The 26,169-nt window shown below is 39.0% G+C and overlaps 1 protein-coding gene across 4 annotated transcripts in view; it reads left to right on the forward strand.

Moving 5' to 3' along the window:
* Window positions 1-26,169, forward strand: part of ATXN7 (ataxin 7) — an 88,447-nt gene that overhangs the window by 42,391 nt on the left and 19,887 nt on the right. For all 4 annotated transcript variants that reach the window (XM_082289111.1, XM_082289110.1, XM_082289112.1 and 1 more), the window contains one exon: window positions 8,575-8,679. In XM_082289111.1, the coding sequence (XP_082145237.1) occupies window positions 8,575-8,679 (105 nt within the window). The remainder of the gene's footprint in view (window positions 1-8,574; window positions 8,680-26,169) is intronic.

Raw genomic sequence — 26,169 nt, forward strand, 5'->3', positions numbered from 1 at the left:
TTTTTTAACAGAAAAGCATAAATAATAGTTTGTTGGCTTTCCCAAAATACAGCAGTGGCATGATGAGATCATCCCACCTAAAAATAATGCATGACTTTGAATGAAGATATCTTACAGACAAATTGTGTTCAACATTTGTGTAATATACAAATTGGTTGGAGAAATTAGAGATGTCTTTAGGTCTGAAAACTCATTAAAAAGTAAATGGGAATGGTTTTTGCAGATGACTGACTTAATTCAAATTGCTGATGAAAAATTGATGTAACAGGATACAATGTGTGTAGGGAGACTTATAAAGCTTTTCAGCAGATTAAAATAAGCTACTTGCGTTTCATTGAGAAATTTACTCATCAGTCTTTCTATAGACAATCTTCTGTAAGCTTGTTCACTGAAATTATGTATTATTCTGTACAATAAACGTAGAAAATCTGTTTAATAGTTTGAATGAACAATTTGACATGTTTTGTGTTATATTTTTCCAAAAAATTGTGTGTAGTTGAATTCATATACAAAGAATTTTAACTAAATACTTAAATGTCTACTTTAATATGCTTTATATATAATTACAGGAACACTGAAATCTTGGGAGCCTAAAATTAGAACTCCCAGCTATGCACTAGGCTACAGGCACAGGTGTGCATGACACACTTCTCTTTGGTATCTGCTGCTCAGTTTTTATCCTTGGGTACAATACAAACATTTCCCAGAACTGTTAAATTTTAGAGAACTAAAATTAGGTGTTTCATTCTGCGTCCTCACAGAGGGAGGGAGGAAGGGCTCTGGGGTAATTGCTGTGCCCGTAGCCTTGCACAAGGATGGCTCTTGGATTTGCCACCTGTGTGTGCACAGAGGAGTGTTGCTGCCCGCAGCAAACCTTTTTGCTGGAAGTGAAGCTTGAGGGGGTGGTGCAGGGGATGGGGTTTTGGGAATGCAACACAACCTCTGGAAAAGAGGTGGGTCATCCTTTGCCCTTTCACCAGGTGACAATCTGAGTTGAATTTGGGAAAAGCAAAAAGTAAAATCTACAGAGCTGTAGCTTTGGAAATACAGACTGTCATGAGTTTTGAAAGGCGACCAAACAGAAAGGACTCGTCTTTTAGAGATGATGAAAGCGTTCTAACAGTAGTAGAGACTTATGACAGTGATCAAATCTCATAATGCAGCTCCTGTGTCTAGTTAAACCAGATTGTGTGGTGTTTTGGTCTTGAACTGAAAGTCATTTCTCTGAGCCAAAACTTTGAGGTTTGAGTATTCAATAAGACGCCGGGTTATTTGCCGAAGTGGAAAACACAGTAAAAACAGTTAATCGAGTCTTCAGCTGTTCCTTCCTTCAGCTGATCAATCAGCAACTACTCAGTGAAACAAAGTTCATGCACTTGTGCTCAGAACCCAAGAAGAGTGCTGCCTTTCAAATGTCCCCTCAAGCAGCTGGACTTCCAAAGCTGTATGTACAGGAAATGTAAGTTACTTAATGTACAGAGCGGAGTTGGCAAGGAATTTTAAAAATGGGTAACCTAGAAGAAAATACTTCAGCAATGCTTCCCTCTGAAGTTACCTGAAACAGCTCAGATATGGGAATGTGCGTTTGGTTTGTTTTATTTTGTATTAAAAGGCTATTCTGTATCTGAGGCAACATGAGCATAAACCTTACAGGAGAGATTTTTTAAAACAGTGTTTCTGTGTGTAGATTTGATCATTTTATGTTAGGTTTGTTTGATTATATGTATGTTCTTTGCAGGCACAAATTCGTTAGGCCTGCACATATGGTTCATAAAATACTTGTGTTCTAGTAGTACCTAAGTGTTCATTACTTGAAATTTTGCTGAAAACCCTGAAGTATGTATGTTTTACTAGAATCTCTTATTTTGGTTCAAAACTTGTGAAAACCAGAGCACTCTAATTCCTATATGGGTTTAATTATTTTGTTCACAATATCTGTTTAGAAATACTCTTTTTATCCTCTTGCATGGTACACAGTAAAAAAAGTGCAGTAGTTTAATTTTACTTCAGCATTGATAAGTATACAAAACCACATGTGTTTGTGAATGATAAGCACTTGAGTGTTTCTCCAAAATAGTTTGGAAAATATTGTTTAGAAAATAATGGTTTAGTTGCAGAAAGTGAAGTATATGTGTATGAAAGGGAAGTTTTGAGGTCCTAACTTGGAGTGCTTAGTTTTTTTAATAAAACATTCATATCAGTTCAAATAAGGGCCTATATTACTTTGAATAGATGGGAGCTTTACTTAAGATAACCAGGTTAATTAAGATACGTTGCAGTGCTGTTTGTAGCTGCCTCAGTTTGCAATCAAGATTCTCCTTGTGCCTGAAGATTACCTGTTATTGACTATTAATGTCAGCAATAGATTCAGCAGGACTTACCTGCTGTGCAGATTTCTTGGCAGAAGTTTAGCTTTTTGGGCTGACTGCAAGTTATTAGTCTGGTGGTAACAGAGCTGAACTTTGTCTGAAATTTGCCTGGTTTTGGTACAATCTGTTTCATGTGGTCCTCAGTGCAGGTTAGTCATCTTCCTTCTCCCTCCTTGTGCCTCTCCCTCAAGGTCACAAGCCCTTAAAAATAGTAATTTGGGAGGTTTTGTCTGCTTTTAGATAATAAATGACATGTTTACCACAGCCATAAAGGGTAAAACAATAGAAATATTTTTATTACTTTATCAGATCTGACAGTACCTGAGACACGTGTTACAAGCAAATTATGGGAGTTATCACAAAGTTTCTTTTCCTTTAAGATGTCAGCTATTTTGTTACTACAACTGTGGTGTTTTCTCCCCTTTTCAAAATTTTTTAGATGTTAATGGAGAGTTGTGTTATCTTAAAAGTTCTACTAAAAGTGTGCCTGTAGAGAAAGAGATCTACCAGTTAAGTTAAAACAAGGTGTACTTGCATATTTTTTACCTTAGTATGATCAAGACTAATTACCTTCTAACTAGAAGAAAAAACCCAGCTAGTACAGAGCAAATGTATTTAAGATAGCTGTTGGTGGACATTATTTGAACTTACTTGGTCCATGAAGTAAATAGTTCAAACAATCCAGATTGTGGCAGCATTCCAAAATAATGGGATCTATTTGCAATTTCCTTATATAGTACTTCTGAAACAGTTCCCTTATGTCTTAATGGAAAACCTAGTGAATTGATAAAAGTTGGTGCATCTACTTAAGGTGGATTTGGATCAGACTCCAGAGAAGAAAAAAGAAAAAAAAAAAAAAAAAAAGCTGTGTTTGGGAGGTTGTAAAGATAATAGGGAGTTATATCTGGGCTGTGAGTATAAATTTAATAGTGTAGGGCACTGTGGTTTTAATGCATTTAATATTAACTATAGTGATTAAAATTTTTCTGGAAGTATAACCAGGTTGGTGTAGTGCTGAAGGCATGTTATGCTGTTCTGTGGAATCTTTGTAGCCAAAACTTTCTACTGTTCACATCAGGCATCAGCCTACAATGTCCATTGTAAAATTACACTTAGTGGTGAGTAGTATGTATATGTTTGTCATAAATCAGGCTTGGACTTCAAAAACTAATCTTAATAAGCAGATGTTTATGCTGAGAGTGGGAAGGAGAGAAAGAGCATTATCAGTGTTCTGGCTTAAAAATATTCCTGCAGAGCTTTTACATACTCCTTTTGCTTTTTTGATCAAGTTTTCTATTCTTTTGTCATAACCTTGATAGTTTGTTCTTTGCCCTTTCACTTCTGCCCTTGGTAGTTTTGCTTTCTCTTCCTCTGATTCAGTTTTCACTCTCCTCCTTCTTTGACTTGCAGTAAGCAGCCTTCTGGGAAATAGGAAACGGGTGTTCTGGTCTCTGCACACAGGCTCCCTTTACTCTCTTCCTCCAGCAGTTGCTGTCCTGGAGAAGATCTTAACCTCACTTTTTTTGTTGAATTTAATTTCATTTCTAGAAGGGATGTTGTCTTATTAGATACTAGGATAGATGGATTGTGCAATGGCCCCAGTCTGAAAAGAAACAACAAGACTTGTAGGAAATTTGATAAATTTGGGGACTTAAAAAAGAAAAATCCTATTGAAATAGGTAGCTATAGTAGTCACTGAAATCTAGTGGCTAAATAAATGCAAGGTGCTGGTTCCCTGAGGTGGTTTTAGCCTGTTTTATGTCTTCTGTGTGATGTTAAGTAATAGAATTGAGAGATTAAGAGTACACAGGCACAGTTAATGAGCACGAGAATGACTTTTAGTGTAGCTGTCCTGAAAGAGAGTGCTAGAAAAACTAAGAAATTATTCAATCATTTGTGTGTTTCTGCATTGTGTTTCAGAGAAAAAGAGATGGCAGATCAGTGTAAGAAAGTTTTCCAGATGAGGTGTGCTGAGCTCCATTTAACTTGATGTACAATATGCCAAATTATCTATTATTGCTTTTTCTTTTTTTGTTAGAAAATGATGCTACACTGACCTTTTTCAAGTAAGAAGCATTTTCCTTATTACATGCTCAACAAGTGATGCAGTTATCTCAGAACTGTGTATGGCATGGGCTTGTTCTAGTCTTGATAGAGTCCAGTAATGCATCATTTAAAGTTACTTTTTAAAAACTCAGTTACATTTGAAAGGAGAAGTGAATTCTGGAGGTCACAATGTCCAGTGGCTTCCTATTATGGAGGTAAATGAAGTTTTTTTACTTTCTGGTGTTAATAGAATTAATGTAACTAACAGGTCTTATAATAGTATCTGTATGTTGATACAATGAATACTGTATTTATGGAAAAATACATGGAAAGTTTAAGTCCTGATTTAAATTTTTAGTGTGACCTTGAAAAATATTCCCAGATGCCCAGCTTTGAAAGAGGAGCATATGAATCACAGTTGCCAGGCTCTTCCTTGAGAGGCACAGGCTTTACATAGTGAAGTATTTCACAAAGTCATCTTCAAACCAAGACTAACAGTGCATTTGGATGACACTGGTGAAATACTATAAACTTCATTAGACTTTTAAATAGGAATGTCATGTAGTGGATTAGGTATAAAGTATTAGATGTTAGAACATCAACTGCATGATATATGTGAACTTTCATAAGTGGCTGATGGGACAGAAAAATTAGGCATCCATCACCTACTCCTGGTACATACTTACTATGTAAGTTTTGTTAAACTGTTCTGTATGTTGTTCTCTAAAATTTGCATGGTCTAATTTGTCATTCCTCTAACAGTATCACGTACGTGTTTGTCCTGTTGTAACACAGAAAGAGAAGCAAGATTTCCCTGAAACCTACTCTTCCCCTGCTCAACTAATTGACAGTGAGGCACATTAAAGATGAGAGCTTACCTGCCTAAGAATGAGGCTCCTGAGTTGGGAAGTGTGGACTCGGGTTTCTTCCAGTTGCCTTAACTGATCTTGGTTGGGTCACACTCCTTACAGTTCCCAGCGCCATTTTTAAATTGCATTTAGGCCTCTAAACTTTGCTACTCCCCTACTAGTTATGTGACACTAAACCATGCCGTAAATCAAATCCCTCCTGATGGGGGAGAATATTTTCAAGTCCTTGCAAGGAGTTTCAAAGAATAAACCCAGACTTTTCCTTGAGTTTCAGCGCTGCCAGATAGTTGTTTATTAAGTTTTATCAGAGGAACAGAGCCACTAGTGTGACCCAGGCATAACATAGAGCACAGAAAGCAGGAGAGAAGTCAAATTATCAAGATTTACACAGCCTTTTAAAGAGAATTTAACCAATGGTTACTAGAAACATATATTATTTTTACTTTCCTACCAATTATTCAGTAACACGGCCAGGAACTGTGCAATTCTTTATCCAATTGTCCCAAATTACTTGTACTGCAGAATATGGAGTAGTAGTAGAAGAAGAGGGTTTGGAGAACAACAACAATCCTCCATTTTGATATTTTTTTGCTCTTATCTATTTACTACAAAGAGAAGCCCAAAACCTCTAAATTTTTCACCCTGTGACAATCTTACATAGTAGTCTATCACCTAATTCACACCACTGTATTTTTTAGTTCTTGTCTGATCGTTGGTAATTTTGTACAAGGTTGGAAGTCAAAACAGTGTTGCTCAGGGGGGTAAAAACCCTTCAAAACAGGCAGAGAAATACTCTCGGTACTCTGGGTTGCTACAGTTGTGTCGAGATGTTGCTCTAATATCAGTGCTGTAGGAGACCACTGTGGGTTACAAGATCTTACACTGATTTGTATGATCTGGCTGGAGTCTTGTGCACGACTTCCTTTGAAATCAGGTTGTGATTTTGGGTATGCAGCAAATAACTTTTCTCAGTGTCAAGCGGTTTTACTCTTAGAATGGTCCTTTGTGAGTTTGTGTATTTCCTGGTATTCTGTCATTGCTTTCTGTCACTTGGAGCTAAGATTTTAAAACTGAAGGTGTTTTCACAGTGTAAAGGACCTTTGTAAATTATTCAGATTTCTTGGGATCCTCAAACTGAAATAGGAAAGCACTTTCGTTTACGTCAATTTCTGTCAATTTGTCTCAGTTGCCATTTAAAATTGTAGTTCTGTATTGCCAGCAAATATTCCTAGAAGGTTTCTCAGAGTGATGGTACATGGATGTGGTGTCTGTCATTGGTGTGAAGGAGCGCTTTATCTTGCAATCCTTCTCTCCTGTTACCGATTCCCCCTGCATTCAGTACAAGTTGGTGTAGAGGCTGACAATCCAGTCTGAAAGGTACAGCTATAGGAACGGGTTCCAGGGTGTGGATTTACAGTTCCCTAGGCATCACACAGGAGTAGCCTCTCTGGGCTATTGACAACGTAAATATCAGGCAGTGTATGCTGTCGCTGTCCCATTCATCCTGGTCTATTGGTACTCAGGTGGAAGTGACCCTGGAGTATTTGCTTGTGTGTATAAACTTTGATACATGGCATATCCAAAGATGATATTCTTGCATGAAATATTAGCAGTGAAATTTAAGCTTATACTTGTTTTCTTACGTAGCTTAATATTACATCACAGAAAGTAGATATCGAAAAATAGTTTATTTTTTCCTATCTGATTTTCCCTCCTCAGCATATATTTACTAGTTTCACCTAGTTTGCAGTAGTTGGTTGTGCCAGAGGTTTTAATATTTTTTTCAATACATATCATATAAATAAATAAGCAAGAGTTGCCACTTAAAGAAGTGCAAATCAGATTATATGTTTATTTGATGTAACCTCAGTTGCAAAAAGGTGCCTGTGACTTAGGTGAAGGTGGCTGGGATCTCTCTCAGTCAAGTCAGATGTCTTCGGTCATTGCATTTGCATCCAACTGCAAAATCCAGTTAGGGCTGTTATTGCAGGTGTCATGCTTAATTTTGATGTAGCACTAGTAAGATTTTTGGAACATGTGGGATAGACCTTATGTATTTTAAAAGAAAGTATTTAATTTTTTATGATGAAGGTACATACTAGTTCTGGGAGTAGTTTTGGTGTGGATATGTTCTCTGTCTGTGAGAAACAAAGTGGACAGGGCTGATAGTGTCTTTCTGCCAGTGGTTGCCTAGTGTTATGGCACACTCAATGTGCAACACAATTTATTTCATAATTGCTTTTCTATCAATGAACAAAACAGTGGATGTTGCTAAAAGTATACATAGGCAAATTAGTAGCTGTAAAACAAAACTCTGGGGTCAGTTCTAGCGCAGGAGTAAATAAGTTTAACTTAGAAAATAGTTACTGTTGAGACAAATCTATTATTTGAGGGTTTTTATAAGAAAGTAAGTTTGCTTATGTCAATTTTTAACCTTTAAATAGTGTTACAGATCCCTTAACCACATATTATGTTTGCAGTTTCCTTTTTTTGTCTTTTAATGATTGAATAACATTTTGTTATATAAATGTACTATACCTTTAAGTTGTGTAGTAAATGCTGTATTTATTACTCCAGTAGTCTCTGAATGCAATTATAACTGTTAAATATATTCTTAACAAACTGTATTCTTAAAAACAAAATCGTAGAAACTAATTTTATTAGTAAAAGTCTCCAAGTATGTCTTTTATCTCTGCAATCCACACGTGCTCTGACAGACTGTTATCTCTAGTTCTCTCTCCTGTATAGCTGTTACACAGATCTCTGGCACCAGATGGCTGGACTATAATGCACTGTTAAACAAATAAAACCATTAGGCATATAATTCTGCCTGGTAAATGACTGTGTGTTTAAAATGGTTTTTAAAAAATTGATAGCAAATGAAGTTCACTTTTGAATTCATTTAATGACACTGGAATAAAATCCGAACCCCTTTTCAGAATACATAAAACATCCCCACTTCTGTTGTGTTTGTCTCAATTGAAGTCAGTCTTTTTTTATTGCATTCTTGCATCTGGTATAAAATAATCAGTCCTAAATCAGTTTTCTAATAGATGTTTTCTACAAGTAATCACTCATTTTACATTTTTCTTTGTAGGAAGATTTTTGCTTTTGTAATACTCCAGCACAAAATTATCTATTGCATTATATGCTCTTTTCTCCTCATTTTCAAATTTGATACAAATGTCTCTAAAATTATGATTCAACACTAGTGTCATGGCTCTGTAATTAAACTGTTTTTCTATAATTGTCAGCAGCTGAGAGATGCCATTTTGTCTTTTTGTTTTTAGATATGCCAATATTTGGTCTTTGCCCGGCTCATGATGATTTCTATTTGGTGATGTGTAACCACTGTAATCAGGTCGTAAAACCACAGGCATTTCAATCACATTATGGTAAGTGCTTAACTATTTTTAATAATTAAGGGTGAGGTTAAATCAGGATTAAGCCTGGCAATTTTTTTTTTTAAATTGATGGTACATAGATCATTACATTATAAAAAATGTCAAAGAACATAACCTGTATTTAATAATTTTATATACATTGTAAAGCAGTTACGTATAGATCTTGTTATTTTAAATGTTTTAATGCTTTCTTGAAATGCTGCATAGCTACAGTTCAGTTTCAGAATGACATCTAGTGTATTTCACAGCCAATATGTGTAGTGTGTTTGTCTCTGTGTTATTTCTTTGTGTATTTACACAGATTATTTTTACATGGGTTCTAGTACAGTGTGAATTCTGAACTGAAGCTGAAAGCTAAACTTACAGTGAAATTTGTAAAATGTAGTAAACTTCTAATACCCAGTAAGCTTATTTATTTATTTTCAGAATTATCAGTTTGTATTTGTTTTACTAGTCCAGTGGTTTTGTATATAAACTATGTGGGGAAGCTCTTGTGTTGGTTGGCCAGTGTTTAGAGAGGACTAAGAAAATGTGAAGTGCTATGCCAGTTCAAGTGCTCAGTTACTTCCTCCAAGCCTGACTGGGGGTGGTTGGCAGTTCTGCTTTTCCATGCTTGCCTCAAGACTAGAAATTAACCTCAAACAATTTCATGCCAGTATTTGGGTAGGAGGTTTTTTGGAATTCAGCTCTTTTTTCTGAAGAAATTCATCAGGTATTTTCTGACCAACTCCTAATAAACATGATGGACAAAGCATCTTCTGAACTAGTCCTTCCTCCCCAAGTGTGCATGTATTTGTACATGGTCTCTTTTCTCTAGGTCAGTGCACCTACGGATTGGCTTGGTGTTTATAAGGATACAGGCTGGGTATGGGCAGGGAGCCTCTTCTGGTGTTGAGAAAAATGGATAACCTCTCGTGCATCTTAAATAATCCAATGCTTTGGCAAGAAAATATATACTCATTTCTGGTTCCTTGAGACTGGAGAAGGGCTGTGCAGAGAGGGTGAACTACTTACCCTTTCTCCCTCTCACTTGGCTTTGTGTTATATTGCCTTATGGATTATAGCCCTACCCTTGCTGCTGGATCCTGCAGTTGTGTCACAAAGAGTGACTCGGAGAAGAACCTGAATAAGTTTTGTGTCATAATTCTTAATAGTTTGCTTGTTATTCTGTGGGTGGCTGTACTAATTTTTTTTTTTAAACCCACAGTTTTTTGGATATAAGTCTCCAGAGCTGTTGGGAACCAGAAGAAGAAAAGGCCATCTGCTCTTCTTGCTCTGGTTGCTATACTCCTTTTTGTTAGCCAGGAACGAGTATACCCCTTGCCAGTGAGATTCCTCACGTGTCACTGAATATAAGCTTAAGATGTCCAATAACTCCTTCTAAAATTTCATATTAAACTGATTCTGATGGCTAAAAATAAATTTATGGGGGAGGACTAGATGATGCAGAGTTCTGAGTGGTGGCATATTGAATATTCCATCTTGAGGTCAGTAATATGGTAGTGATGGAGAGCTGTGGATAGCTGCAGACACCTAAGGTTGTCTTTGTGAAATGAGGAGGTCTCTAAAGTCTGACAAACTGGCATCTGTATGGTAGGAACCAGCATTGTGTTTGCCCTTATGGACAGGTGGCAGAAGCAGCTCAGGAGCTGAATAGGAGCAGCATTATGTCTTGAGCATAGACATGAAAACATGGCATGTTTTAATGCTGCTTGTACTGCTGTTAAGACTTGTTATGCCAAGTTAACTGAAACTCTTCTGTAAGTACTGTTTGCAATTTAAAAGGCGCAGAGTGAACAGGGAACTGCAAAATGAAGGTATGAAAGTATTTTTAAAAGTTGTAATAAATACTAACATAATGTTTCTATTCTGTATCACTCTGTAGAAGTGTGATCTCTAAATGTGAAAACTTCTCTAATACAAACCTTACATCAGTGGCAGATTCATACTCTTAAGAGAAGTGTAGAAGGAGGAGATAGTAATGATGAGGTTATTCTTAGTATTTCTTAAGCTTGTTCTGAACAATGAAGAATCTTGGCACGAGCTGTGGCGTGCAGAGGAAACAGGTGGGGTCATTCCAATGAGAAAAACAGGCTTGGGTGGGGTGAACATCATTAAAGGACCTTAGTTTGCCAAACTAATCGCCTCAGAAACGTAAGAAGGCTGACTTGGTGATTTTGTGTAGCACTAGTTCTCAAAGCCTTATATCAGCCTTCCCGTTTTTGAAATCCTTACTCAGTTGTCCCTTAATTTATAAAATGAAATGTGAAAGCTGATAAGTATGTCAGGTGATAGATTACCAGACAATGATCTATTTTTTTTTTAAACACTGTATAGCTCAGGAGAAGGAAGTTGCTGAATCTTCAAAAAACATGGTTATTTTAAAACAAGAAGTGTGTTGTTGTGATAACAAAAGCACCCTTTGGATTCACCACAGTCAGTTTACTCTGAATTAAGTTTTTTATTGATGATATGATTTCAGGGATTGATAAATTCTGAAAATTTGCAGTCCATCCATGTATCTTTTTGTGATATTCTTAGGGTCTTTTAATTGCTGCCAGAGAAGTATTAATCTCTTAAAATATTCTACAGCTCCTGGTTGTGTATGTTGCTGTGTGTGTTGCTGGTACTTGGTGTTCTTTGAAATTTGTCATGTGGATTTTTGTTTTCTAAAGTAGTAGAATATGCTCTGTTAAAATGTCACTTTTGTCAAAGGAAAGCTAAACAAAGTATTAGTTAAACGTAATGAGCTAATTAATTTCTTCCAAAGCATATTTGTGATAAACTACTTAACTAGGTAGGCTGAAAGTGCTTTGCAGGACATATGCTGGCTTCTTTCTCTGCATCACAAGTAGTCAGAAATAATTTAAATGCAACCTTATTAATTAGAACCTTTTTAGTAAAATACTTTATTGATACAAATGACAGATTTGTGTATGTAACTGATTCTTTTCTATTTCATGCATTTGACTAGAAAAGATATTCATGCAAAATTAAATTCTACTTTTTTAGGCAATCCAAACGTGTTTGAGCTATGAATTTCCATTTTAATAATTTATTCAATAGTGTTGGTATATGTATTATGCTTGATTTGTAGAGTTGGTATGCATAACTGTTGAGCTTTTGATGGGACACCCTTCCTTCTCAGACCAGGGTAAGAGAGCAGAGGAAGCTGCTGTTCTGCTAAGTTCTTTATTTCATGGTCTCACAGCTCTCTTGAAGGCAGAGTTCGAAGGAGGTTACATGATAAAGGCAAGCAGAAACAGCAAACAGCAGGCAGAAGCAGCTTCTTCTTCCATACACTCTGTATGCTCTGTACTCTATGTATTTTTTCTTACAGAAATGTGGATTATATTTGTTAACTGACCGGTAAGATGAACACACGATTCTGGTTTTCCTTTCTTAACCTATCCTGGTCTAATTCTAACAATAGTAAGCCTTACACCAGTGTTACACAGATTTGCGTATACAGTTTCTATCAGCTCTTATTGTTTATGTGAACACTCTATCTAAAAAATGTGAACAGTACAATTCTATCTATATTTTGTCTAAAGTAAAGAATTCTGTGAAATGGTAACACTGCTGCAGCAAGAACTGTGTTTAAGGTCTCTGCTACAGCTTTCTAATGTTTAAGGCACTTAGCATAATATATTTCTACTCAAAGTTAAAAATCTGTATTTCTATTTCACTTTGGTGTGGTTTCATGTATTTCAGCTTGTCCAAAGGTTTTAATTCAACCCCTATGTTTTGGCTTCCCTCTGGGCCTGAGTCCAGAGGAGCTTTCACTCCAACACATAACACCACATGCAGGTTTGTTTTTTAGAGCAATCTAACCTAATGAGATATCAGAAGTCAAATTGTGGTATTCCTTCCAGTCTGGGTATAGTAGCTGGCTGGCAGTGCAGTCCAATGGCTTTAGGCCCTTGGCTTAGGGTGGTAGCACTGCTGGGGACATGGTGGGGCAGGAGCACGCCAGCCAGCCAAGGAAGAGTTGTTCTGTCAGATCACAGCTGTTTTCATTTGGGGGGCCAGGCAAGTGATTGAAGTCCTTCATTGCTACTATCCCTGCTGTTGTTCTGTGAATGGCTACACTTTCGTTGTATCAGCATCTTCCTTCGATGAGTCAAGATCAGTTCAGAGGTGAAAGATGTAAAAAAAGATAGATACAATGTTCAGGCATTGAATCTTGTGGGTAAAACACCTGAGATCACTTATATGGCCTATTCCCAGAAAGTGTTTTTCTCCAGGAGTATTTCTCTGCACTCTGGATGATCATGTGCCAGGTGTCATGCTCCTCAGGGCAACGGGATGTGCCTGTCTCCCTTTTGATTTCCATTCTCTCCTTCCCAGAGACATGTTAGATGCAGTTCTTGTGCTGCACCCAAAGGTTGCTCTCTGAGGAAGCCATTGCGACAGTTATTTCAGGTTGTTCGTGGAAACCCTGAAGTGCTGTGGTTTTTAGGCTGTGTAACCTTTTGTTGGCATTTCAGCTGTTCCACAGGTTTATCTCATCTCCCTGTGGTTATCAGCCTCCTGGCTGATGGGAGCTGCTTCTCTGTCCTGTCTGGGCTGCTCTGTTGCTCAGAGAGAACTCACTCAGCAGTGTGAAAGTAGCATCAGCATAGAGATGTGTGGAGTTTTTTTCCTTCTACTTCCCTTATGTTTTTTTTTTTTCAGAGGTTGTTTTTTCTCTCTGTGCCTTAGTATCCATGAATACAAAATAAGGTTAAACTCTCAGCAATAATAATAAAGGCTACCTGTGAAACTTACACTGAGAGTGCCTGTGACTCATGTAGTGATTGTGAAAACCATGAATACAGTACATGATGGAAAGAGATGATGATGGTGTGTTGGGCTGTTGAGCTATTAAAAAGCTATGTTGAGTATATTGATTAACTTCCATGGGTTTGGCATGGTGGCAAAGGTGAGCAACCACAGTGAGCTTTGCCTGCTGCTGCTGTCCTGAGAGCTGGTGGGGAGTTACTTAAACATTTTGGTTTCCAATCAGTGCGGGTTTAAATCTGAGGTATAGGAATCAGAAGCAGGGTTACTGTACAGATATGTCCATCTATTGTGGTTTCTAGGAGGTTGTGGAATTGGAATAGAGAAGTCACCACACAACCGTATACTCGGAGGGCAGATCCTGGCCGTAGAGAAAGAGATGTTTGCTGGTTACTTGGGTCCATTCTCCGAGTCTGGGTGAGATCTTTTGTGATTCTCCATCTAATTGTATAACCAAGGTCCTTCCTCCCTCAGCCAGGGCCCACAACCACCTTTCATTTGCAGGTCTCCACTTTGGGAGTCCTACGGGTTTTTTTGGTGTTAAGTGCCTGCATTCAGAGAGAACATGTGATACTTGTGATTTCAATTGGGAAAAATGATCTGTTAACTATCTCTGTCATTGTGGTGATGTATTTTGGATGTGTATCATACATAACTTAAGTATTACAGTCCCTGCAGCACTACATGTTTGGGTTCTTCTCACACTATGAATCGAATATAAATTTGTCCTACTATATTTTTGTTAAATTTAGCAGCAGCTAATTGTTCTGAAAAATCTGACAGTATTTAATATTTTTAAGTTGTATTTTTTTGAAGTATTTTGTATATGTATTGCTTGTTTAGAGTAGAATAAGAGAGTGTGTTTAGCATGGATTCATGGATTATGAAGTAAAAGAGAAAGTGTCTGTACAAGGCAGCATTTAAAGCTGATAAGAAAAGAAAGGAATGTACTGAATCTTGTTCCAAAGCCATTAGACCTGAGGATTGGATTGTTTGTTGCTTGGTTTTCGGGTTGGTTTTTTTGTGTGTGTGTGTGGGTTTTTTTCCCCTCATGGAAGATTGCTTGAGCTCATCCTCATTTTGGAGGGATAAACCTTCATTATGGCCTGCATACTTCTGGCAGCAAGCAATTTGTTTCAGCAATTAATGTCCACCGTTCACGGAAGTCTTTTTAAAGCAGTGTGAAAAGGTTTTTTTAAATCATAAGAATTTTCTTGGGTATCAGTGATCTTCTGTAGGAGTCTAACAACCAAAATAAATCTGAATATTCTGTGGTGTGTCACAGATGTGCTGAAGCAATCTGCCAAGCATATTGCCAAACGTGCACAGGTGGCATTTGGCATATTACGGCTCCAGTTAATGCGTATGTTTAAACAAATTATCATTGGCAGCTTCTGTTCAGGAGCTCCTGTTTAAATGCACAGTCTCACAGTAATTCACACAGTCCGAGTTCCAGGAGCTGGATCTTAATCTGTGGGTCCAGCAACTAGTTTAATTTCTTGGTAGAGATTTGTGAAATTCTGTACCTTTTGCAAGAATCATCTTGGCACATAGCAGGGAATGTGCTCAGAGGTCAGCACAGAATTCGTTTCAGAAGGAAAAGAAACGTTTCAGCTGACTATTAAGTAATTTTTTAAATAATGCATAATTAAATAAGAAATTATTATAATGTGGAAAGAAACTCTGTAAACGTATTTTGAGCTTTGAAATGTGCACCCCCAAGCCATTAGCTGAATACCAAATGTCCTATGCAAATTTTATGGAGCAGTGGAGTTCGGTGCTGTGGTTACTTGTATCATCACAAACTGTTCACATGCAGAAAATTATTTTTGTACACAGAATGGCTGTGGTCTTTGCTTATTACATGAAAGCACAGGGAGTCTGTTTGAGAAGTTGATGGCAGTTTTCTAGTAAAACTTCCTCCTTTTTTGTGAGTACGTGGTTTGTCAAGCTCTAGTTGAAGAAATAAAGCAAATTTTAAGTATCCGTTAAGAACAGAAGTGATGTTTAGCTTCAGATTTAAGAGATACTGATTATCCAGTTTACTGCTTACCATGTTACTCATGTTATTCTCTCTACAGCACTGTGTGTGCTAAAATACTACAGACTTCAAGTGCTTGATGTGCTTTAGGCTCTTCTTACTTTGGGTTATTGTGAAATTAATTTTATGCTGTTCTGCCACAGCAGAAGATCTAGGTGCAAAAATCCTTCTGGTTTAATATTGGCTGAAGAGAGAGTATTTTTTTTTTTTATTATTCTATCCTTACTGAAATGTTAAAGTATTTAAAACAAGTCTAACATACAAAATTAGCAAGGGTTCCATGAGAACCCTGCTCCTTTGTAGTGATCTTCTTGATGGGTATTTGCTTGGAGACTGGGACTGACTGCTTGCTTTTCAAAGTAAATGCTGATGGGGAAGAACAAGTGGAAAGAAAGAATAGTATTTATCTTTGTGGGAAAAGAAGAAGCAGTGCCATGTTCACTGTCACAGAAATAGTTGTTCAGCAAGAGGGAGAAAGTGTGTAGATTGGAATGAGATCTAAAGAGGACAAGTAATTCCAGTAAAAAGTAGCTATTGAGTGTATTTGACTACAGCTTCACTTTGAAAGAAGCCACCCGGGATAGTTGCATCTGGTCTACAATTAAAAGTAACTGACAATGAGAGACTTAACCAATCTAGAAGTCAAGGTTGAGTTTCATCACTCAAAACTCATTTTGTGAAAGGAAATGGCATGTGGAGCAGGGCACAGCTCTCCCAACCATCATTCCAGATATTTTGCAGGTTCAGGGAAGGCCGTTTTGCATCAGCTTACGTGATCCACATCCTTGGAAGGTTTCCTTCACAGCTAAAAGGGTTCTTTCTACTGCCTAAGCCACTCCTCCAGGCTGGAGCCCAGCCAGGGGAGGTGGCCTGCACTGAGGACAGGCCATGGGCGCTCAGGGTCTGGCACACTGCCCTAAGCTGAATGCAGGAGAATGAGGCTGCAACCTGTTTGAGAGCTGGGGAGGTGGAAGAAGCCCAAGTTGAAGTAAAAAAGAGACAAATTTCTGCTGTTCTGGAGAGATGGGAATGTGTCAGAGCCATGGAGATACGAACTTGGTCTTGGAAGGTGGGATTAGAAGTAGTTTAATTTCAAAAGCTAACCACATAGAGATCAATTATTTATAAGGACTTTCTCATTTAGTTTTTGGGGAGAAGTGTGTGTTCTCATGAACTGTGTCATTTATTCCAAGAACTGCAAACCTCAGATGAACACCACAGCACTTTGTGATTCCAGGGAGGAGTATTCTGGGAAGCTTGTAAAATTGTTTTGAGTATTGAACTGTCACAAAGAAAATAATTTTTTGGTTGTTTTTTTGCCTTTTTTTTCCCATGGAAGTACATAGTTTCCAGTTGCACACACTGTGTACCCTCTCATCCCAGCATCTGACCCTTGAACAACTGCTCTGTTTGGGATGGTCTCTTTTTCTCTACAAGCACAACTTCATAGGTCAGATAGGAAATCCCATCAGTAAGCATCACTTACATTACTTTCTGCGAAGATACCAGTGCACCCAGTACAGCTGTGCAGTACATGACTGGGGCAGCAGTGCCCAGCTTTGATGGGCAGGGGGGTGACAGCTTTGGCAGAGCTGGCTCAGCACAGCTTGGAATTAAGTGGTTTGCAGTCTGTGTGTGTGTGTTCGAGAAGGGGAAAGAGAGGACACTGGGGAATAGCTAAAAGAGGAAATGTAAAACAAAGAACTTGAGTAAAATACATGTAAAAAGAAATAGATGAAGACAATATGCAGGAAGCTAAATAAGGAAGGTAGGACAAAATTACCCTGGAGGAGGGAGAATGAAGTAGGTACAGTGCTGGTTTTATTACTCTGTAATGAGGAGTAAAAGTGGTAGAAATGAGGAGAGGCTAAACAGGGCAAAACAAACAAAAGCTTTTTCACAAGTTTTTCCTCTCTCAGTGTTTCGGCAGCAATACTATTAATGTGGCTTGTGTAATACTGTGGCATTCTTGGATTTTGCACATTTTGGTGGGGGGTGAGGGGAACAAGAATGTTTCCTACTTGAGACACATCTCTTGGCTTTGTCAGGCACTAACCATCAAGGGAAGAGATGGATATATGCATGTGTGAGCACTTATTAATAGTTCATCTTTTGGTTTCTTATGCATTGCTTTTACTGTTTCTGTTTGGACTTCTTAATTTTATTTAACAATTCTCATTTTCTATACTGTGAATACTATTTTTTAGACAGTAGGATGTATGTGTAGCCTTCAGCTGCTTCTGCTATCAGAAGATTGCCCCCCAGAGAAGAGGAGGTGTATGTAGTGTACGAGGTGGAAGAAGGTTATCTGTGCTGGACTGACATGAAAACAATGTTTTGTAGGAACTTCATCTGCCACCTCAGGAAAAATAGGCAGCATTTTAAAATCTATATTCTCACCTACAGCAATAGTGCATGGAATGGTAACCAGGCATTAGGCACGAATCACACTTTTGGAAAAACTTGGGACAATATTTTTCTTACCAAATTAAAAAGAATGAATAACATTTTGGTTTTAGGCACAGCTAAAAGGTAGCTGCTTATTTTAGTTGGCCATTATGTCAAGTAGTTTTCACTTGTTATTTATTTGGTTTTGATCACCAGTTTGCTGGCTTTTTAAAAGAAAACATGATACTGCTTTGAGGGTTTTTTTTCTTCCAATTAATATAATACACTTAAAATCTAACATATGATACACTTTTAGTCTAGAAACTGTGTTTTTAAGATATTACCAGAAGAGGGAGTGTATAACACTTTCTATACAATGAAACCTGTAAGTTTATTGATGAATAGCAATCAATAACCACATGACTTATATACTAAGTTAAAAAATATTTGTAGGCTCAAATTCACTTTCAAAATAATACAATTAATGCCAACATTTTAAGCTTCTCATTAGGCTTAATTCAGTTTAACACTAAATAATTATATCCAAGTAATGTAATTGACCTGGAAGGCAGTTCAGATTCCTAAGTGCTCTGTGTTGTGTCTACCTGTAACAAAGATTCAAACAGCTTTTCAGTAGCAGTCTTGGATTAGCTCTTGCATTATCCAACTCTGTGAGAGTTCCATAACAGTATGGAACAATTACAAATATCTTTTAAAAATGTAGAAAATAAACAGTAATAGATAAATATTATATGTAATTTTACATAAGTTTGTGGTAATATTATTGACTAATAGGCCATTATTAGCTCAGGTAATAACAGCCAAAATACTTCCAAACCCTATTATCTCCTATTGATGAAACAAATACATAATGTAGTGTTTGTATAGAAAATAAATATTTTTACTCTATAATTTGTGTAGATGTTGCTGCAGTTATCGTGCAGCTGGGTAACAGGTTAATCTTTTCAACAATACCAAAAATATGTAGGAAAATAGCCACCAGTATGTCTAATACGTAAACTCCTGATAAACTTTGCCTATTCTGGTGCCTTAGGCAAGTTCTGCCATGTCAGAGAGCTCTGCTGGCCACAAAGACAACAATGATGTTTTGTTTCCCTGAGTTGTATTAGAGGAAGAAGGACCACTGTCAAGAGATTCTTGTCCTATTTTCTGTTCTCTTTTCCCCAGATAATGAGTTGTCCAGGTTGGTATGACACTCTCACTCTGCACTGCTTTGTAACAGGATGCAATTAGACCAGGCTCCTGGAGGGTTGAAGCAGTTCCTGCATAACTGAGTTTTTCCTTGTTGTTTGGCAAGATTGTCAGAAAACCTTTAATTCACAATTCTATACAGAGTAGCTTTCCAAAAGGTACTCTTGTCTTTTAGCCAGGTACTCTTTTCTCTTTCCCTTTTAGAAAAGGTAGCCTTTTCTCTTTTAGCGAGATCACCTTCTTATGTTTTTACCCCACAGGATTTTCTCCCTCTGCCAGGCCAGGAGTGGTTTTGTGCTGTGTCCTCTCTGTGTGACCCTGCTGGTTGCAAAGAACCTGTTTGTCACGTCTGGCTCTTGGAAAAGCCCTGGTTTCTATGGAACACTGTGGTGAATTCTGTGCATTAGGTAGAAGGTGTGCCCCTTTCAGGGCACCCTTCCATTTTGAGCCTAAGACTTTCTGATGTTTGTGGATTATCTGTAGAGCTGGGTTTGAGCTGTCAGAAGTTGTGTGATGTACACTGAGAGTTTCAAGAGCTGTTTATTACTGTGTGATGGTATATATGGTATTCACGTGGAATTCATGGCTCTTCTCCTTGCTAAGAGGAAAATTCTGTGTTTCTTTTGTTACTATATTCTTAAGCATTTTGGTTTTCTGCTGTATTAAGGTGGGCTTAGTGAAGTAATTGTTTTTACTTCTTTCACTTTTCTAGATTATAATGAGAAGCCTTACAGTACTCTGTAAAGCTCTGGCCCTGCTCATCATTGGCATGGGACTAGCTAGCGCTCATTTTCTTCAGTTTCATTTTGGCTTGCAGCCTCTAACAAGCTACATGTAACCATGTGTATGCCTGGAAAGATACCACACTAGCCCTCTCCTGGCCTCTAAGGTCAGAGGAAAGGTTTTTAAACTGCCATAGTTCAGTCCCCCATCACAGTGCCATGTACTCTTTAACCAAAGGTCATCATGTGGATCATGAAGCAATCCACCAGCTATCTTCTAAAAATACCTGGAACTGCTTTAATGGCCATAGAAAATATATATGTGTGTAGTATTGAAAGGCTTGATGCTCACGTATTGCTTGCCACACACTGAGAATGACAACTAGTGACACCTAGGAACTGGTCAGTGCCAAGTTTTTCTCTCTGTAGGATTGGTCTCTATTCAGGTTGAGGATGGGCACTGACCTTTAGGGCCATACTCATCCCCTTTTTCTGTGATCGCAAGAACATATCCGGGGAGGCTGGAGTTGGCAGATAGGATGTGCTGAAAGTCCTGATGAGCTCCTGGGCTGTTTGCTATTTTCTCTGCCCTGTCCCAGTTGTCTAGGTGGCAGAGATTCACAATAGCTGTGGTTATACACTTGAAATCTAATGGACTCAATGTCCTTTCCTGATTTTAGTCACTGGAAATGACATAATTCTGTACAGAAACCTTCATTCTCTGTGTACACACATGCTACATGAGTAGTAATTATATTCTGTATTTCTGGTGTAAACAAGCCTGTTGTGTAAGTGGAGTTGATTCTAAGGCATAAAACGCTGTCATTTGATTGTGCACCAACAAGCCTGTCAAGTTGTTCCTCTGTACTCGATCATCTGTTTTATTCTGGACTCGCTCCAGTTTACTGAAACCTGAGGAACTTCTAAGCTTGCTCACTTGGAAAAGAAAACATCAAAACCAGTTATCTTGCCCAATATATGTGTTTTGTTCTACAGGATGTAAAACACTCTCCAAAGTGGCAGCTTCTAGAGGAAAAGAAATCCACGTATTTCAAAATCCATTGCCTTGTGGTTCTGGAGGTTCTGGGAATTTAATTCATGCTGTACTTCAGAGCACTTGTTTCCAAATACAAGGCAGTAGCACTATGTTTTATCTGATTTTGCTGCTCCTTTACTAAGGCTGGCTTTGTGGTGGCATGTAGCAAATGGTGGTATTCTTTCCATGCACCCCGTATAGCAGCAAAGTCAATTTTCCAAGTAACCATGCTGGAGTCCTCAATTGATCAACTTTAAGAAGTATGATGTTAGCTCAAGGCCCATTTTTCTCTTCCTTCCAGGATAATAGCAGCCAGTAACCAAACAATCTCTTTAAAGCAAAATATTTACGACAAAATCATCTTAGACAGTACTAAATGTAAACATAAGCAGGCTGCAGTGTAAGCAAGCCCAGCTTATGCACTGCTGATATCAATCAGATGAAATTCCTTGGAAGTCTGTTTTTTTTCCTATGTACCCCTCAGAGCTTCTAGGAACCGGGAAACTCATCATTACTGCAGCTCACAACCCAGTTCGTTGTTGTGCCAAACGCCTGCATCCCTCTCCCTGGGATCAGGTCACAGTTTAATTCTTGCTAGTCCTCACTCAGTTCACTGCCAGCTTTGGCACAAGCAGGCGTTTGGTTTGTGACACCTTTGGGTTGGGCCTTTGAGTGGATGGTTCTGCTCTTTGTTTTGGACAGAGCAGATGGTGCAAAGGCTCAGACTGAGTGGTCAGGATTGGGGGAGAGGGCAGGAATGCTTTTTGCCTGTGTCAGTATTAGCTCACACCAGCCAGTTTAAAGTGGTTGTGAAATTGGTGCCTGAGTTTGCTGAATTTTCAGAAAGGATAAGTGAGTCTTAATATGCAGTGAAGACACTGAAGCCTAGTTGTTTGTGGCTTTGTCCTGTGTGTTTTGCCATCACTCTCCCACTGCAGCACCTCCTGCTCTGTGCACAGACATAGCTTCAGGTTTCATATAATGTTTTGCCTTTTTCTTTTTTTTCTTTTTTGCTGGCCAGTTTAATAAGACACATGTACAGCTGGGCTGGAATGTGCTTATGGTGTCCAGCCAGCAAAGATCTTCCTGCCTTCCTCCAGTAAGAGCACCAAGAAGTCCTACCTTTGCTGTCAGACTGCTGCTTTTATTGTTATTGATAAACACCAGTATCTTCAGGACATCTCCCAGCAGGGGGTGGGAGGGCACCATTTCAAATCCAGCTCTTCAGTTTTACTAAAATCCACCCAATTTTGAAATAACAGAACACTATAATGCAGGCAAGTGGAAGGATGTGATAGAGCTGCATTTATCTCACTTTACAAAACCAGACAACAAGTGTGATGAAAGTGAAAGATTGGCTAGGGAATTTTTAATCTTAAAACCAATTTTCCTTGCAATGCAAAATGTGCAGGATACTTCAACTTGTGGATTCCCTCCACCCCCTCCCCCCCCCAATTTTATTATTGTTTGTTTGTTTTCCATTTCTTGACATTCTGCAGTACTCATTTATACAAGGGAGCTACTGTATGTGTGTGTATAGTGATAGCATCACAAATTATATAAATACCTTTTATGTTACATGTGTTCGGTGAGAAAATAGAAAAAAGAGGGGTTTGATGCTGTTCTTTGTTATCTGGAGTGATAGGAAGCAAACTTTCTTCCATTGCAATGGTTTTGGCACAGTTCAAGTTGTCCCTCTTGGGTGGTTGTGTAACACCAAAGACCTGGAAATGAGATTCTCTGCAGTGATTCATACCAAACTGCTTCTCTCCCTCCTGCACTGTCCTCATGCCAGAACAGGAGTCTCCTCACTGCAGCCTCGTTCCCTGGGAGCGAGTGGCGTGCGCAGGTGGGTGTTCTTTGTGTGGGGATCTGCGCAGTGCATTATCACAGCTTGCAGGGCTATTTTTAGGCTTCTGAACTCGGGTATTAACTGATGGTGTGAGTGTTTATATTGAATCTAATGCTGTTGATGTTTTGGGGATTTTTTCTCAATGGCTTCAAGCACTGTTGATAGAAAATAAAACCTCTTACAATGTTTAGTACCAGGAACAGAACTTACTAATTTCATTGCCTTATATAATGGGTTGTTTTTACTACGTTAAGTAAAATTACTTTTGCATTTGTCACAGTACACTGGCAACACGTGATTTCACTGTGCCACACGCAATCCATTTCAAGGTGAAACCTTGTGAATATTTACTGCATAATGTTACTCAGGAGCCTTTAGACATTGGAAAATAGTAGGTAAAAATGCGTGGATTGAGACAGTTGGCATATATGCTGCTGCTATAACATAAGCAGGCAAAAAATCCCATTGCATTCGCTGTGCCATTGTGTGCCTTCCCATGGGCTGAGGCTGCTCTCTCCCTGTGTGAGTATCCTGTCATGCCTCTCCCTTCCATGCCAGCTCCTGCCTTGATGCCCAGCTTCTGGGGTTTCTTAGCAGTTGGTTCTTTGTCCTCATTCTTACCCAGAAGGAAGACAGCTTTCTGCCTTGTTCCATGTGGGAATTACATTGCCTGATCTTGGTCAGTCTATTTGTGGAACAAGCAACAAAATAGAACTTACTTGCCCTTTTGTCCCTAAAATAAGAATGGGCCAAATCAAAGACTAAGAGTTCTAGTTTCTAAGACAAATACGTCAGTGCTGGTTCCCCACATAGTAGTTTGAAGTCAAGAATTTTGTGAACCACTAAAAATCTGTTGGAGACTTAGCCAGTTTTAATTATGGGTGTGAAGAGTGTACAATAGAAACAAATCCTCCAAAAACATGCACGCCTCTGGTACTCATTTTAGTGGTGGAAGGAGTAGTGTTTTAAAAACAGCATAATCCAAGGAAATGTCTTTGTATCCCTGAGTTGTCCTTAACAATTAATGGGTAGGTGACATGAGCTGTCAACTTCTTGAAATTTGGAGGAGCTGGAGCACAGAGGAGCTGGTTGTTGTCTCGTATTCTGTATGCTTAGACATGGGAACATTAGTATTTAGTATCTGTGGTTTAGGATTTAGTATTAATTTCTAAGCATGGTAATGGGAGCTGTAGCCTCCAGGTTTCTGAAAGTTTCTTTAAATAAAGAAAAAAACCCCAACCCAAACAAAGCCCAGTCTGCTGAAATGGTACTCCCTTCTTCTGTTTAAACCTTCTTAATGAAGAAAAGTAATATGCTAACGCACTGATGCTAATACACAAAGGTGTTTGTACAAGCCAGCTGCCTCTCTTCTTGGAAAACTTCTTATTTTAGTAAAAAAGTAACTTGCTTGGTTTTAGAAATGAATTTGTGTGTCATTTGAGATGCGAGGGAAGACTGAAAATTTCAGTTTTGATTATGGTAATTTAAAGTAAGAGCCACAAACTGTTTTTCCCTCTTCCATTTGTCAGTAGATATGCTGTAATTTTTATAAGTGATTACTTAGGAAATGGTCCAGAAATTAATCATTTGGTAAAAATTAGATTTTACTGTCCATGTGCTGGCTTTGGGTGGAAATCAGACCTTGATAGTCAGACCTCAGAGTGTGGAGACTTAGGATCTGGAAACCCATCTGGAAGTTCAGAACAGTAAATAACGGAGTGAATTTTTGCTGCTGGAAAAGCACAGCAGGAGTATCCAAGGAATGCTCTGCCAGACCACTGACAACTCAGGGAGCTTGCAGCTCTGGGGATGGTGGATCGCCCCAGGCTGGGCGATGCCAGCCCAAGGTGGGGTGGTTGGTGACGGGCGCATTTGCTGGAGAAATTGTCCTGGAGCCACTGGCAAGGGCTGGCAGCTTGCCGGGAGAATCACAAGATCATCCACAGAGCCTGGTGCCATGACTGCGTCTGACTGGTGCCGATGCCACTGCTGCGGCTGCAGGGCCCGTGGCTGGCTGCTGGGCTGGCAGTGGGTGAAGCTGAGCCTGGGCAGGGGTTTGGGGCAGCTGTTGACTTCAGGGTGCCCGAGGCCAGCCTGGAGCTGCAGTGGCCGGATGTGGCCGGCGGTGCTGCCCGCGGTGCCGTGGGCCTCGGCGAGCTCTGTGCACGACGTGGATAATCCCACAGCGAGGGATTAAGCGCTGTAAGCGGCCCCGTGAGCCCTTCTGAAATGTCACCGAAGCTGTCTGGCACAGCTCCAAAAGCAGGCAGGCAGCGATCTGGCCATGGACAGGTACAAACCGAGGAGCTCTGATCGTCCGGAGCTGCAGGCCGGGCAGAGTCAGTACCTGACAGGGCCAGACACAGCTTTGAGTTGTTTCCCTGCGGAAACTCGAAAATCCCCAAAAGCCACAACTCAGATGGGGAGACTGGCAAGAGAAAAAATAGCAGTCAAACTTTAGCCACTTGCAGTCCTGTCAGGCCCTTAGATAAATTGGCAGCTGTTAATCATAATGTTAATTAAAGGATCTATTAGGAATGTGTTCATTTTAGCTTGTTTTTCTGAGTGTGCTCACCTGTGTAATTTATAAATCAGAGAGCAAACACATTCCTGTTACAGCTCTGTGGATGGCTGGCTGTTGGCAGGATGGTCTGTGCTGTCTCGTTTCATCTCCGGAGGAAGTGGGAAATGCAGGCACAGCCTGCATGTGTCAAGTGCAGTCATGTTTTTCATTTAAAAGGTTAAACTGCACAAGCATTTTAGGTAGCACATTCTGATTACAGCGCTGCTCCATTCTTTCAAAAGGAAGTGTGAAAAGGCTGGTAATATTTAATTTGAAAGACCCTATTGTGCTGGCACAGTAGGTCTGTGCCCTCATTTGACTGTGTTAGTGATTTCACTGGGATTTTGCTGCAGTAAATTTTTAATTAGTGTATAGTTAACGTGGTCAGTGTTTTTGAACATGATAACAGTTGCTTTATGCCAGTTGTGACCAGTGTTAATGAAATAAGCAGCAATGATCCTTTTTTATCCTTCAAGACTTACTAATGCCTAAAAATGCTAAACTGGGGTAATGTAAGGATTTGACTTGAAAGAAGAAACCAAGTTCTTTGTTTTCCATTGATGTTACAAATTGTATGTTTACATATCAAGAGATTTCAAATTTTGGAAATTTGAAAAATATTGCAATACAACAGGTTTGCTTCCCATTGTCCTTTTCCATTGTGAAAGAGTTAAGAATTTTGCACTTAAAACCTCAGAACAGAAAGTGGGGTGCTAGCTGTGCAGGCAGCACCTCAGCCAGATCTCCCATGCTGTTCTCATTTGTCGATGAGTTTTTCCTGCAAGTGGGCACTGCCCATAAGTGTAGTATGTCCTGTTTGCCAAAGGGAAGCACATGGGTTGTCACAGCCGTAGGGTGTGCATGCATGTATGGTGACAGGTGAGA

This window comes from Coloeus monedula (genome assembly GCF_965178545.1).
Source record: "Coloeus monedula genome assembly, chromosome: 11".
NCBI classification, from domain to species: Eukaryota; Metazoa; Chordata; class Aves; order Passeriformes; family Corvidae; genus Coloeus; species Coloeus monedula.